We start from the raw sequence: 14,776 nt of genomic DNA on the forward strand, positions 1-14,776 counted from the left end.
TTATTTACGCCATTCATACAGAAAAAATTCATTTCTTACATATCGCATCCATAGTAAAATACAAGACTGAGCACCGAACCGCAGAAACAGGCCAATTCGCAAAGGCCGTGGGCGGGGTGGCTCGGCTGAGTACGCTCGCCCTCATTGTATCGCTCAGTTTTTCTTCCTGCCAAAGAGTCCTCTCTTTTTCTTCTCCGGCTCCTTAGGGGCTGGTGCCGTGTACACGCCCTGCTCCGTGGACGACGTCTGAGGCCGCTGGTACGCGTTGCCGTCGTATATCGGCTGGCCGTACTCATCAAACTGCTGCTGCCCCGCGCCGTAGCCCTGCGCATACTGGTTGCTGGTGTAGAGCGGGAAGTCCTGTCTCACTCTCCATCCCAGGCTTGGGGTCTCTAGCTGCTGTTTATAGGTCGGATCGCCAGTCACGGAGTATTCGAACGATCGTATGGTGTCCATGGGCCGCTCGTCTCTGGATCTGGACGGATTCGATATGTCTGGATTCACAATGGTATTGCCGAACACGTCGCGTAATCCGGCGTCGCCCAGCGACGACTGTCTTTGGTGCTCGTTGGCAGACTGCTCAAACGGCTGTGCCTCGTTGACCGCGTCCAGGATCGGGTCGTGCACGTTGGCCGACCGCATCTTGAGCCGTTTCTCGTCCTCGTGCGTCAGCTTGACTTTCATCTTATCGCCAGACGATTGCGAACTTCTCTTGAACAGACCCATCTTGTGTAACGTTTACAAAATTAACACAGAATTTTTGTCACTCGGTTTTTTTTCTAGAGCTCAGTGCCGAACGAGGCTTAAAACAGAAACAGTAATAACGTCAGTTACCAACGGCTCGTTGTAAACAAATAATGGATCTTACAATTTGCGATTTTCGACACGTCGTCAGTGCCTCCAGCTGCCACGGGACAGGCCTGGCTGCTATATTTATCTGCCCCCTTAGCCTCCTCTAGCGTCGATCGGCGCGTCTATCAAATCCATTCTGTCTCGACCCCCACAATATTTTATTGTTTTTTACTACGCCTTATCTATAATCAGAGCCACTTTGTTTAAATTACGAGATATTGCCGAAACTCGTTCTCTGTCATCGAACCAGCTTCGCTCAGGTAAACAGGTGCGCAACGCGCTTGGTAAAAAACCAATGCCTCGAAACACAGCCAAACACTCCTCGTTGCCCCAAAATAATTCGCCTCTCTCATCCCTCGAATCGTCTTTTTTCGACTCCCTGGATGAACTAGCAAGCTGGGAAAAACGGATCCACGAAAAGTCATTCGAGCTCGACGACCTCAAAAAACCCACTGAAAAGCTCGCACACTATACAAGAGCAAGACAGCAAGGCACGTCAGAAGATGTTAAGCTTCTAGTTTGTCATGATCTAAAAGGCGGCTACCAGACCAACGAAGACGACGACCCGCTGGGATACTTCCCCCATCCAGACGGCCAGCGTTACTTCCTTCAGTACCCGCAATTGGTCGACAAATTTGTGTATTTCTCTCATCATCGCATCAGTATCCCGCCGGTGCCCTGGATTAATGTGTGCCACCGAAACGGGATCAAATGTTTGGGTACCGTCATCTTTGAGGGTAACACGTATCGCGATTTTGAGGAGGCCGATAAACTGCTCACAAGGCAAGACGCAGAGTTTGTTTTTGTCAGATGTCTAGTTGCGCTGGTGGAGTATTTCCAGTTTGACGGCTATCTTTTCAACATTGAGACAAGGTTTAGCAATACGCGAATAGCCAGTCTTTTAGAACCCTTTTTAGAACAATTAAGAGCCGAACTTCATGTGAGAAATTCTTCAACAGAGCTGATATGGTACGACTCCTACATTTACCCAGAAAATAGGGTTTTATACAAAAATGGCGTTACCGAGGCCAACCACAACTTTTTCTCGTGCTGCGATTCCTTCTTCACCAACTACTGGTGGAACGTGAAGCATCTACAGGATAATATCAAGAACGTTGGTGTTTTGGGGTCCCGCCTGAAGGTCTATGTCGGCTACGACGTATGGGGAAGGGGCACGATGATAGGTAAAGGAGGTTACGATTCGGCACTGGCATGTCAGATGATCAAAAAGTACCGCTCCAATGTCGCTCTGTTTGCTCCTGCTTGGACATATGAATACTTGGGTCGAAAAGATTTTGCTCGAAATGACACTCGATTCTGGACAGGTCTTTTCGATGGTGAGTCTTCCATGGCAACCACTTTCAAGCCTTATAGCTCGCCGCTCTATAAGATCAACGACTCCAATTTTGTTTTTTACACCAACTTTGGATCTGGAGAGGGCCGTGGGTTTTACGAGCGCGGAGAAAAAGTGTATCACGACAATTGGGTTAATGGATCACTGCAAATGGAAATTCCCTTTAATATACACAAGAGAAATAAAAATGGAATACAATGGACGTTGTCAAAAGAAGACTCGTTTCATGGTGGTTCCTGTGTGGAGATTGAATACAATGAAGTCGTAGACGATAACGGCTACCAGGTATTCAACAACCAGACTATCAACTCGTTCTCATTGTTTTCATTTGTCCAGGATTGTTCTTTTCCAACGATTAACGTGAAATTGACCTACAAGCTGAATCACAAGACAAAGTCTTTTTTCAAGCTGAAAATTGGCTATTACATTGAACGGCGTTACAGAACTGTTCAGAAAGTTAGAAGCGGATGTCTGGTGATTCCATTATTCTCGACGAATGATCAATGGTTCACCACGGAAGAGCCGTTCCATGTGAGTTTGCAGAATTCACATGAGTTCATAGTCCTGGATTCGGCTACATTATTCTACGAGGAGACAGAAGATCCGTTTATGCGCGCGCATGTTGTTGAAGATCAGTCGGCCTCAAGTGTTATTGACAACGAGGAGTACGAGAAGCTCATGAACAGCGAGATTTATTTTGATGACGAGGATGAGGACTGGATTCTCGTCCCTTCTGATATATCAATGGAATCAACCGATAACGGGGGAAGAGAAGGTCATACATGGAGAGTAATCAGCAGCCCAATACGCAAAAAACACCCAAAAGCCCATGCTTCCACATCGCCTGTACTAAAGCTAGGAGAGCTCGCGATCATAAATGCCAATGACTACCCGTCAGAAACTTTTTTCAAAATACTGCCAGTAAACTCCGTTGATGTCAGGCGGTGGGAAGGTAAAATATTGCTAATATGGAAAACCAATCAGGACTCAGTTCTTTACCATATAATATTTGTCGATGATGTGTTTCAAGGCATATCGTTAGTGCCCAAATTCGTCTTTGAAGATCGAGCGGTTGATGAAAAGAGCTCCAAGACGCAACCTGGAAGCGCTATGAAAGTGAGAATTGATACCGTCAACAGACTTGGAGTACTTGTCAAAGGTACTGATATGTACATTTGACGTGCGGCTACAATTGATCTGTCCAAAATTCTTGGCAACCCGCGTTCACTGTATTTTTTTTTCATCTAGCGGTTGCAGTTGGAAACATGAAGCTATCAGACGCAAGCAAAGACTTCCAGTCTATGAGATTGACGAAATCTGACTCAGACATTCCTCTGCGCGCCTGTGTTTCGTCTGATGGTATCAGTATGGGACAACCGCCCAAAGCCAGGATCGGTCCTCCTTATCAGATATCCAGATCGCACGGCTCGGAAGGTAATATTTTCGAGTCTAAGCGGAGAACTGGATCGACACATAGCGTCTTGTCTTACGAAAGTCTCCAAATGAGTCTACGACCTCCATCAAGCAGACCGAAATCAGGAATGATGAAAACCAGCTACGTGATGATCAACGGGTTCCCGTTCCCTCTAGAAATTGTCTTCCCCAAAAAGATTGCACACAGAGGACAAGAGACGTTGCAGGCACCTGGCAGGCCTGCTACACAACCGCTTCCCTCAAAACGAGACTTGCCGCGCTCGCCGTCAAAATGCGTCCCCCACTCATTGTTAGCGATTCCCGAGCTCCCAGTTCCCGAGGAAAAGTCTACGAAAACCGCTGCTGATCTGTCTCCGCAGCTGGTGTTCAACTCGCCTAGATTGAGTACATTTGAGGATGGTGGTGAGGAAACAAAGAAGGATATCAGCACTTCGCCAAGTGGAAGTTCAGGAATTTTTGATGTTTGCAAACCGGCAGCTGAGGAGAAGTCACAAAAAGAGGAGCAGAAATCAGAGGCGAAATCCAAGCCACCATCCAACAAGTCTAGATCATCCTCTCCCCGGAAACCCCTTTTCTACACCGCTACCTACAAAGACGCAATAGAGCTGATGAACCGGCCCCTATTCTCGTCTGACGAGAAGGAGAACAGCACAGGCTCAATGGTGATGAAAAAAACAAGGAATAGTTCCTATGCAGGATCTCAAATTGACGACAGTGAATACACGGAAGACGGGAGACAAGCCTCAGAAGAGGTCTCGCGCGATTACATGTCTCCCTCGCATCTTATGCTCTCAAGTCTCCGGGTCATTAGCGAAGATTTCATTTACGCATAGAGAACGCATTCAGCGTAATGGCGAGCGTGCAGCCGCACTATCGTAAGACGCCTCGCTAATAGTGGTCAATGGAGAGTCGCTTTTGGGCCCAAAACCATGCAGCTGGATCGGTGTCGATAAGCCTGCCATCTCAGTACTATCTTCGAGCTCGTCCGTGTACTCTTCACTGGCACTCACTTCCACAGGATGCTGGGGTAGCGGTTTGTCGTGATTATGGTATTCTTGGCTATTTGAACGCGACACGGGTTTGAAAAGCGTGATTGTCCTGTTGCTGGTTTCGATGCGGTCGTTTGAAGGATTAGGCGTGCCGGCATAATTGAATTTCGTCCTTGACTTCAGCAGTTGTTTACGTCGTTGTTTTCGCATAACTGGCGAAACCGTGCGTTGTGGCAACGAACGTTCGCTCTCGAAATCGAAATCTTCCGGTATCTCGTTGATCTCGTCCAGCAGCGAGTCCAGCGCCTCTCTTTTCGGCAACTCGTCGTCGGGGTACCATGAATATCGCTGGTTCAGGAACTCCAGCTCGTCGCGGTCGCTGGACTTAAGTTGGTGGTACTTGATGCTGCTGGAGCGAAACCGGGTCACCAGGTCCTGAATGTCGGACGACGACGGGTCTGTAGCCATCAATTGCGGACTCAGGTCGTCAATGGTGACTTCCTGGTCCGAAAGGAAAGAGTATTGTCCATTTAATGTCAATAATTGTTCTGAGGTGTCTCTTTTCTGGCTGTCGAAATTCTCATAGTCGTCTGCCTCCTCATCGCTTGAAAACAGTTTTCGGTTGAACAGGTCCTCCGAATCGTCCATTTCTTCGCCGTCGTAGAAATTCATGTCTTCCTGCAAGTCGTTGAGCGACTCTGTGTCGTTTATAAACTCCTTGAAGTGGTCCTGGTTTTGTTTGAGTTGCGCCTTCATCTCCTCGTACTTCACTTGGTCGTAGGATTTGTAGTATTTGAGCGATGCGTTCCTGCCAGTGCCTTCAAACGAGAAGTGCGACGAGCTCGAGCTCGAGCTGGGGTCCGATTGTGACTCCTCCCGTCGTTTCAACACGACGATGGAGAAATCGTCCGTCGACTCTGCGTTCAGCTTTAAAGACTCCTCGTCCTCTTTCGAAGTCTCTGGCGTCACCTGCGCACTGAACTCTGGTTTGTCGAACGCATAGACCAGCGACCTAGGACTGGCGTCGGCACTCCAGTCGTGAGTCTTTTTGCCGAAAATTGTCGGATTCTTCAGCTCTCTGTCAATTTCCAGGTCCGGCGAGCTTGCGATGCGCGACACGATGGGCGTGGGTTTCGTTTTCACAGAGCCTGTGGACCCCAGCCCCGTGCTAGAAATTTTGTGCTTGAGAAAGCTCTTGATGGGGTTGGTGAGCTTCCGTCCAGCTGAAACTGCGGAGGAGGGCTCTGTGCCGTCGCGTGGTCTCGGTCGAGTCGCGGCCGTGCTCTCTTTATGGGACTTGATGAGGCGCATGCTAGTACATTCGGTTATCTGATGATTTTTTTTTAATTATTCTACTTTAGTATCTCTGGAGCTGGATTTTTTTTATGGTAGCTTGTTACTATACTATATTATGAATTTCCCTTCGCTCAAGGTATGCATCATTACTGCTTGGTGGCAACGCCGTTCGCACGTTCAGGTCTGTTCTGTTTTTTCTCCAGCGGATACTGGAATCCTCCCAGGCTCAGACGTTCGTTTCTCTCAACAATCTGGTTCACCTTCTCGCTCAGGTTCAGCGCCAGCTCCTGCAATTTCGAGGCCTTGAGCTTGTTGCCCTCAACAAACTCGAGGATGTTGGCGGGCTGGTTGTACAGAGCGGTGATCTCCTCGTTGGCGATCATCTTGAGGACAGTGGATTTGACGAGTCTCTCCTCGATCTGGAAAATGGCAGCCAGCGTCGAGATGGAAAGCTTGGAGTAGAATGTTTCGTTGGTGAACAGGTAGGTTCTCAGAGCCTCGATCTGGAGCTTCTCCAGAAGCATGGCCTTGATTTTGTCGCTGTTGTTGAAAAGATCCCAGATCTTGATGGAGTTGATCAGCTCGCTGGCTTTTTTCCAGTCGGACTTGAGCAGAGCCTTGGCTGCCAACATAATGTAGTCTCTTGTGTACTCCGGAGGACCGTCGAAAATCTGTCTCTCGTGGTACTCAAGCACTCTCTTGAACGACTTGGACACAGCGACTCTTCTCTTGGCAAAGTCAGGGTTCTGTGCCATCAATGGCACCTCGATCAGCATGGAAGCCGTGTAGAACGAGCATTCAAGAAGCTCCAAGTTGACATGCATGTGGAAAGGAAGCAATCTCTGCTTGTCCACCTGGGACTGCTGAACCTGGAATCTCTGGACTCCCTGGCCAAGCAGCTCCTTCTGTCTTGGAGACGTGGCAATCTCATACAACGACTGCTGGGCCTCGTGGATAAGACCACATCTGAACGCACTCAGACCCAGCTGGACCAGCGATCTGTTGAAAAGCACCTGCAATTGGGGGTCGGCGGTGTGTATGGTGGCCTGCAAGTGAGACAGCAGCAGCATGTCGCGAGCCTTGAAATATTGGTCGTTGAACGCATAATAGTATATGTGGTAGAGCACCGCCTTCTTTCTGAACACGGAGTTTGGCTGTTCATACAGCACCAAACACAGTGCGTCGATCAGGCCGTTTGTGTATTCGACTCCCTGCGGTCCGGACTCTTTCAGTTTTGGATAAATGTTGGAGTCCAGCGACTCGTCCAACTTTTTCCAGACAGTATTCTCGCCAAAAATAATGAGCTTCGAAGGCTTGAAGTAGATGTAGTCCACTCTTTTCAAAATGACTCTGGCAAGCTGGTCGCCCTTAGGAGTCTGCAGCTCCTTCTTAGAGATGATCGACTCGTAATAGACCTGTGCTCTCACCAACAGAGTGTACACTGATGACTCGTCTCTGAGTCTCGAAACGTACTCTGTGGAGTGAGGATCGATGGCCAGAAGATGGGAAGTGAGCTCATCAGCAAGTCTCTCGACCAACGAGGCGATGGAGCCGATCATCTGCTTGACGCCGCTGGCGTCGGCTGGCGGCTCGGTCTCAATATCGTCGGTTGGAGCGGCAGTCTCGCTAACAACGTAATTCCGGTTTTTTTCTAGCACGTCCAGCAAAGCGTTGATGTCTCTGAGAGCGTATTTCCATTGTTCCAGAGGCATGAAGGCTGCTTTGGCATACAGGTCAAATCTGATAGGAACAAGAAGCAGGTAGATGGAGATGAGGTGGAATGGCGCCTTGGCCAGCTGTGTGAGCTCTTCCAATTGGCTGATCTGCTCTGCAAGGTCAACGTTTCTCTTTCCTCTGGTTTCTATGATAGAACGCAAGATCGTGAATATTCCGGCAGCCTCCGAGCCAGAGGTCTGCGTGGTCTGGGTTTCCTTTGGAGTCTCGGTTTCGACCAGAGAGCCGCTCTCGTACGCTTCTGGATTTTTTCTGTATTGGTCCAGTTCCAACTGGTGGTCCTTGACGGCCTTCTTGACTCTTTGTTTCACCACGTTCATCGACTTCGACTCCAGCGCATTCAGCTTCTTCTTCACGTCTCTGTTCTGTGCTGCAGAAATGGTGTCCTCCAAAATTGCCAGCGATTTGATATAGAGACGCGGCACAGGAATGTGGAACTGTGGATATTTCGAAACAGTCTTGTTCAGCTTGTCAAATTCGGTCGATATCTTCACCCAGTCTTCAACCATCGAGAAGTTCTCAATCTGGTCCACAAGATTGGCGATCTCCTCCAAATACTTCTCCTTGGCGCTCTTCACCACCCTCTTTTCTTCTGCGTCGCTGTCTGAGTCGCTGTCGTCCCCTCCGCTCTTGAAATCCTTTTTCAAGAAGTATGACGGTCCTCTCACCTTGCCGGCATGGTAGTCGTCGTCTGAGTCGTCGTCTGAGCTGGAGGCCCATTCTTCCTCCTCTTCCTCCTCCTCTTCGGATTCCTCCTGCTCAGAACGTTCGCCGGCCTCGGATTCGGACGACGAAAGAAGCTCTTCCGACGAAGAAAGCAATTCCTCGTCAGAAGAGTCCTCCGAATCGTACACGGTCGTAAAAAATCTCGACATGGTGGTATTTAGTAGAATAGATCTGCTATACCTGTTGCTGATTTTTATGAAAAATTTTATTGGGAATGCACGACCAGATCGAGGCAGCTGAATTCGTGGAGCTGCCCGTCTTTGCACGCTGGGACTTGTACTCTGGTTCTGCCCACGGGGAGTGGCGAATTGGCAAAACTGCAGTCCAGCCACCAAAGCCCATAGCAGTTATCACCGCAACATCGGTGCCTCCCTTCCACCCTTGCACCCGCTCCCTGCTCTGGCACCCTTCCTCGCTTACGTCAGCGGCCTTTCCTCCTGGTCTCGTTGGAAAAAAACTAAAAGAACAACAAGACAAACAAAGCACGCATCACTCATCCTTTAAATAAAACTCCTTGGAGTATCAACCTCAATTGCACCAATTCTTGCTTAGCTCCAAGCAACTGTTTATTCAAGATGAAGATGCTCACAAAGGTAAGTCGCTCGACCTGTTGACGTGTACTGTATGCTAACTCTCTTTAGTTCGAATCCAAGTCTTCAAGGGCTAAGGGCGTGTCTTTCCACCCCAAACGGCCTTGGATCTTGGTCTCGTTGCATTCTTCCACCATCCAACTCTGGGACTACCGGATGGGCACCCTTATTGATAGATTCGAAGAGCATGACGGTCCCGTGAGAGCTGTCGATTTCCACCCTACACAGCCGATCTTTGTTTCTGGTGGCGATGACTACACCGTCAAGGTCTGGTCCCTGCAAACTAGAAAGTGCATGTTCACCCTCAACGGCCACCTGGATTACGTTAGAACTGTGTTTTTCCACCACGATCTGCCATGGATCATTTCGTGCTCCGACGATCAGACCATCCGAATCTGGAACTGGCAGAACCGTCAGGAAATCGCCTGTTTGACCGGGCACAACCACTATGTGATGTCGGCGCAGTTCCATCCTTCCCAGGATCTGATCGTCTCGGCTTCCTTGGACCAAACGGTCAGGGTTTGGGACATCTCCGGATTGAGAAAGAAGCACTCGGCTCCACAGGGTGGAATGCGCTCTTTCGAGGAACAATATGCCAGAAACCAGGTGCCCCAGCAGGACATTTTTGGTAACACAGATGCCGTCGTCAAGTACGTGCTTGAAGGCCACGACAAGGGTGTCAACTGGGCCTCGTTCCACCCGACGCTTCCGCTGATTGTTTCCGGAGGTGACGACAGAGTTGTCAAGCTTTGGCGAATGAGCGAGACGAGAGCCTGGGAAGTTGACAGCTGCAGAGGCCACACCAATAACGTTCCCTGTGTCCTGTTCCATCCAACTGAAGATCTCATTATATCGGTTGGCGAGGACAGAACCATCAGAACTTGGGACTTGAACAAAAGAACACCGGTGAAACAATTCAAGCGGGAAAACGATCGGTTCTGGCTTGTTGCTGCTCACCCAACAATGAACCTCTTTGCCACTTGTCATGACTCAGGTGTCATGGTTTTCAAGCTTGACAGAGAACGACCAGCAAGCACTATGTTCCAGAACACCCTGTTCTTTGTCAATAATGAAAGCCAGGTTCAGCAATATCAATTTGACAAGCAGCAAGTGTCTTTGCCAATGTTGTCCTTGAGCAAGATCAGCAAGTCATGGACCAAAATCAGAAACATCTCTTACAACCCTGCCGAGCGTTCTCTGCTGGTTCAAGCAGGTGAGAACGAGAATGGAGTCTACTCTTACATGGATTTGCCAAAGGAGATTGTTGGTGCACTTGAGCCAAGCCCAAGAGGTGAGGGCGCAGCTACGGCAGCATGCTTCATTGCAAGGAATAGATTTGTCACCTTCTCAAAAGTTACGCACAAATTAGAAGTTAGAGACCTCAGGAACACCGTTACCAAAGTTATCGATCTTGACCCGGCTGTCAAGGACATCTTGTACGCCGGTCCAGGTACGATTCTGTTGATGAAGCCTAACGAGGTTATACATTATGACGTCCAGCAAAAGAGGGAGCTTGCAAAAATCCAGATCAGCAATGCCAAGTATGCCGTTTGGTCCGCAGACACTCAGTACGTTGCTCTTTTGTCCAAACATACCATCATTATTGCCAATAAGAAGCTAGAGACTTTGATGTCGATGCATGAGACTATCAGAGTCAAGAGTGCAGCCTGGGACGACTCTGGCGTCTTGATCTACTCTACGCTGAATCACATCAAGTACGCTTTGCTGAATGGTGACAACGGAACCATCAAAACCCTGGAGAATACACTTTATGTTACCAAGGTCGCTGGCAGACAGTGTTTCTGTCTGAACAGAAAGGGCGAGGTGGAAGTTGTGACGATTGATCCTACTGAGTACAGATTCAAGAAAGCGTTGGTGAACAAAAACTTCAATGAGGTCCTTAGGATAATCAAGACATCCAATCTCGTGGGTCAGAACATTATCGGCTATTTGCAGGCCAAGGGATATCCAGAAATTGCATTGCAATTTGTGGAGGATTCTGAGACCAGGTTTGAGCTTGCCATCGAATGTGACAACCTGGACATTGCCTTGGAAGAGGCAAAAAAACTGGACAACCCGGTTATCTGGGAGAAACTGGGCAAGGAAGCCCTTTTGCAAGGTAACGTTCCGATTGTCGAGCTTGTCTACCAGCAGCTCAAAAAACTCGAAAAGCTTTCGTTCCTGTACCTCATCACTGGTGAGACTGAAAAGCTTTCAAAGATGGAACAAATTGCCGAGGCAAGAGGGGACTACTCGTCTTTGTTCCAGAATACTCTTTATCTGAACTCTGTCGAAAAGAGAATCAACACGTTCATTGAAACTGGTCTTTTCCCACTTGCATATGCCACGGCTAAGACGAATGGTCTCGACGATATCGCAGAATCGATTCTGTCCGAGGCGGGATTGACGGAGGCAGACATCCAGATGCCTTCATTCGGAGAGCCTAACAGCGTTCTCGAGGTGAAGACTGTCATCACAGAACCATGGCCTCTGGAAAAAGCCTCTTTGTCTTACTTTGAGCAAGCTCTTTTTGGCAACTTTGAGGGTTTGTCCATTGAAGACCAGCCACAAACGCAAGCTAGTGCCACCGATAGAAGTGCTGCTTATGTGGATGATGAGAACTTGTTTGAGGATGCAGAACCGATTGCCGACGACGAAGGATGGGATCTTGGGGATGAAGAGCTTGAAGTCGAGGTTGATGAAGATGCCGTTGATGAGGATGTTGAGGATGTCGGGGCCTTGTCGGGAGAGATTGGAAATTGGGTCAGAAACTCCAGATGTGCTGCAGGATACATTGCTGCGGGGGCATTTGAACCTGCTGCTCAAATGTTAAATAAGCAGCTTGGTATAGCCGATTTCGAACCTCTGAGAAAGAGATTCCTCGAAATCTACCAAGCTAACAAGGTCTTCATTCCAGCCATCGATGGTCTTCCATCTCTGAAGTCCTATGTGAGAGCTGACCCAGAGGAAGAGAATGACTCAAAGGCTCTTCCATACGTGCCAGGTTTCGACAAGCTTGAGGCTGGATTGCACGAAGGTTTCAGGCTGTTTAAAGCCAATAAGCTAGAAGAGGCCATCGTGGTATTCAGGGAGATGATCTACATTGTTGCTACATCTGTGGTCTACAATACGGACGATGAAGAGAAGAGCAAAGAGGTGCTTGCTGTCTGCAAGGAGTACATTCTTGGTCTTTCCATTGAGCTTGCTAGAAGAGCTTTGCCTCAGGACGATGTGAAGCGCAATTTGGAGCTGGCAGCCTACTTTACGAAAGCCCAGTTGCAGCCTTCGCACAGAGTCAATGCTCTCCAGGTTGCCATGACCCAGTCATTCAAATACAAAAACTACGCCCTGGCTTCATACTTTGCCGGCGAGTTCCTCTCCATCATCACTTCTGGACCACGAGCAGAGCAGGCCAGCAAGATCAAGGCCAAGTCTGATTCGATCTCCACCGATGCCGTGGAGATCGACTTCGATCCGTACGCAGACTTTGACGTTTGTGCCGGCACATTCACCCCAATATACAAGGGTTCTCCTTCGGTGACGGAAGCTCTTACAGGTGCCAAATACCATGCGAGCGAGAAGGGCAAAATTTGCTCCATCACCAAGGTCACCTTGGTCGGCGCTCCTGCTTCTGGTCTACGTATCTTGGCTTGATGTAATAATTTCGTACAATGGATTTCGTCATATCGTTACATGTCTTCGTACTTGCGTTTTTTCGTTTGTAGAGAGTACCAGCGCTCGAACTCTGCTACGAAATCCGCAGGTTTGCCGACCACGCTGGTCGGCAAGGAGCTCTTTAACCTGTTTATGACACGCTTATGGTATTTGTCTGCCGCGTCAATGTTTTCGATATCCTGGAGCTGGCTCTTGTAGAAAGGAATGAGGTTTTCGAGACATTGCAGCTCGAACTCTGACAGGTTATTGTATTTCATCACAAACCAGCCGATAAGCCAGATGACTTTGATGAAGTTTGGGAACTTGAACTTCTCAGGCACCTTGGTGTCAATCTCGATTTTGTACACCTCCAGATGATTTTTCAGGCTCAGCATGTTGAGAAAATTACCGCCCACAATGATGGAGTCGCACGGCGTGTAGACTGAATGGATCCAGCCAGAGGGGAGAATAAGCAGGTCGCCGGCGTCGATGTCGATTTTCACCCCGTTGTTCATATAGGCCGGATCTATAGGCTCTTTGCCTGGTTTTGTTGGAGGCACGAGATCGCCAAACCAGAACGAGTTCTGGTCCTCTGACAAGCACCACCTTTCGTATACTGCAAGGTTTCTTTTCGTTGGAGGGAACATCAGAAACTGCTTGTGGCCCTGCAAGATCGTGTAGTACACGGAAGTTCCTCCAAAATCGATATGGAAGTCGGTAAACGAGTCTTTGACAGACATGAGGATATATTTGCTGACTTTGGGTTTTTCGATCTCGTGCGCTTCCAGCTCTGATTTGCAGGCCGAGAAGATCTTATTCACCACATCTATGTCCAGCACTGATTTGGGCAATTCTATCTCGTTGTTCAGTTTCGTTTGCGACACTTCCAAGCTGATCACGTTGCGTATCCGATCTCGATCTTGAGCTTTCGAATTAAAATAGTCTCTCCACTTGCCGAGCGTCCAGTTGGGCGAGTTGTTTTGAGTGAGCACATCCATGACCGGCAACTCCTTGTCGAGTCCCACCTGTTCCGCAATCTGGTCCACTGTCAATCTGGGAAACTTGAACGTCAGATCGTAGCAGTTCTTGTAGTTTGGGAGTGCGGGATTGCATGCCGGAACAAGAATTGGCCGCTTCAATTGTGTCTCAAAGATTATCTGCGTGAGCTTGCTGTCTGTCACTATTCCGTGTTCGTTGCCATCCACCTCTGGACGAACAATGTATATAAGGTTTTCCAGGGGTCTATCGTTTTCAAACATGTTGAAGTTGTCGATGTGCGGATGCTTGTCAATTTCACGAAGCTGCTGCCCCTCGTTCAGCGCAATGTAGTCAATTTTCTTCCGCGAACGGTTTGATTTACGTTTGAGCACCGACGGGCCGTGCTTGGGGGAACAGTCCGGACAGTGATACTCGCCTATTGTTTCAATTTCATGAGCAGACAATTTGACACAGGATGGATGGAACCATCGCTGGCACAGCTCGCAGCCAATCCAGCCATAAACGAGATCGGATCCAGGACCTGCGTCGTCTGAAGACTGACAAACAGGACAGTCCTCGGTCTTTGTTTGCACTGTCATAGAGAAGCCGGGTAAAAGAAGAGAAAAAAAACAACCGAATAAAATAATTTCAATAAAATACTAAAACTCTAATTTGGCTCATGCTCATGTTCCGCAGAAATTTTGTCTCGTCTGCTAGACAGTGCGAAGAGTACACGCTCAAGAATGCCATGAAATCCATTAAAGACCATCAGACCGATCTCGAAAGCAGAAGACAGGCAGTGATCAACCCTGCGCTGATAAACGGCTTCGAAAACCAGAAGACCTACGATCCATTTGATTTTTCGGTCGCCAAGCTGAGATACGCCGCTAAACAGGAAAGAGACAGTAGGAGGAAGAGACTTGCGCAGTCCACATTCAACACAAAAGAGGTCAACCCGCTCGACTTCTACTGTTTCCCAAAAGTTCTCTCTCAGTACATGTCTGTCACAGGAAACATTCATCACCGCTCTGTGACACAGCTGCAGCACAAAAAACAGCAACAGATGACCAGAGCAATTAAAAGGGCCATACAGGCTGGATTTTTGAGTCCTATGTCGCGTGACGTTGCGTACAGCCCGAAGAGAGGTGACACGCTATAAATTAGAAAAT

At 48.5% G+C, this 14,776-nt stretch overlaps 8 protein-coding genes across 8 annotated transcripts; 4 read left to right on the forward strand and 4 right to left on the reverse strand.

Moving 5' to 3' along the window:
* Positions 1-153: 153 nt before the first annotated feature.
* Positions 154-726, reverse strand: KL928_002987 (uncharacterized protein; the record flags this gene model as incomplete). Its single annotated transcript, XM_043203523.1, has 1 exon — positions 154-726. One exon carries the CDS (start codon positions 724-726, stop codon positions 154-156), a length of 573 nt encoding a protein of 190 aa, XP_043060141.1.
* Positions 727-1,147: 421 nt separating this feature from the next.
* On the forward strand, positions 1,148-3,385 carry KL928_002988 (uncharacterized protein; the record flags this gene model as incomplete). The annotated part of the gene is made up of 1 exon (XM_043203524.1): positions 1,148-3,385. The coding sequence occupies one exon, from the start codon at positions 1,148-1,150 to the stop codon at positions 3,383-3,385; it is 2,238 nt and encodes a 745-aa protein (XP_043060142.1).
* An 86-nt stretch (positions 3,386-3,471) lies between these two features.
* KL928_002989 (uncharacterized protein) lies at positions 3,472-4,473 on the forward strand (the record flags this gene model as incomplete). Its single annotated transcript, XM_043203525.1, has 1 exon — positions 3,472-4,473. One exon carries the CDS (start codon positions 3,472-3,474, stop codon positions 4,471-4,473), a length of 1,002 nt encoding a protein of 333 aa, XP_043060143.1.
* A 9-nt stretch (positions 4,474-4,482) lies between these two features.
* Positions 4,483-5,940, reverse strand: KL928_002990 (uncharacterized protein; the record flags this gene model as incomplete). Its single annotated transcript, XM_043203527.1, has 1 exon — positions 4,483-5,940. The coding sequence occupies one exon, from the start codon at positions 5,938-5,940 to the stop codon at positions 4,483-4,485; it is 1,458 nt and encodes a 485-aa protein (XP_043060144.1).
* Positions 5,941-6,071: 131 nt separating this feature from the next.
* On the reverse strand, positions 6,072-8,534 carry KL928_002991 (uncharacterized protein; the record flags this gene model as incomplete). The annotated part of the gene is made up of 1 exon (XM_043203528.1): positions 6,072-8,534. One exon carries the CDS (start codon positions 8,532-8,534, stop codon positions 6,072-6,074), a length of 2,463 nt encoding a protein of 820 aa, XP_043060145.1.
* A 65-nt stretch (positions 8,535-8,599) lies between these two features.
* On the forward strand, positions 8,600-12,629 carry KL928_002992 (uncharacterized protein; the record flags this gene model as incomplete). Its single annotated transcript, XM_043203529.1, has 2 exons — positions 8,600-8,749; positions 9,027-12,629. 2 exons carry the CDS (start codon positions 8,600-8,602, stop codon positions 12,627-12,629), a joined length of 3,753 nt encoding a protein of 1,250 aa, XP_043060146.1.
* Positions 12,630-12,664: 35 nt separating this feature from the next.
* Positions 12,665-14,206, reverse strand: KL928_002993 (uncharacterized protein; the record flags this gene model as incomplete). The annotated part of the gene is made up of 1 exon (XM_043203530.1): positions 12,665-14,206. The coding sequence occupies one exon, from the start codon at positions 14,204-14,206 to the stop codon at positions 12,665-12,667; it is 1,542 nt and encodes a 513-aa protein (XP_043060147.1).
* Positions 14,207-14,286: 80 nt separating this feature from the next.
* KL928_002994 (uncharacterized protein) lies at positions 14,287-14,766 on the forward strand (the record flags this gene model as incomplete). Its single annotated transcript, XM_043203531.1, has 1 exon — positions 14,287-14,766. The coding sequence occupies one exon, from the start codon at positions 14,287-14,289 to the stop codon at positions 14,764-14,766; it is 480 nt and encodes a 159-aa protein (XP_043060148.1).
* Between the last annotated feature and the right edge of the window lie 10 nt (positions 14,767-14,776).

Source organism: Ogataea angusta (genome assembly GCF_019207475.1).
Source record: "Ogataea angusta isolate 61-244 chromosome Unknown 61-244_NODE_5_length_850226_cov_91.758892, whole genome shotgun sequence".
Lineage (NCBI taxonomy): Eukaryota > Fungi > Ascomycota > Pichiomycetes > Pichiales > Pichiaceae > Ogataea > Ogataea angusta.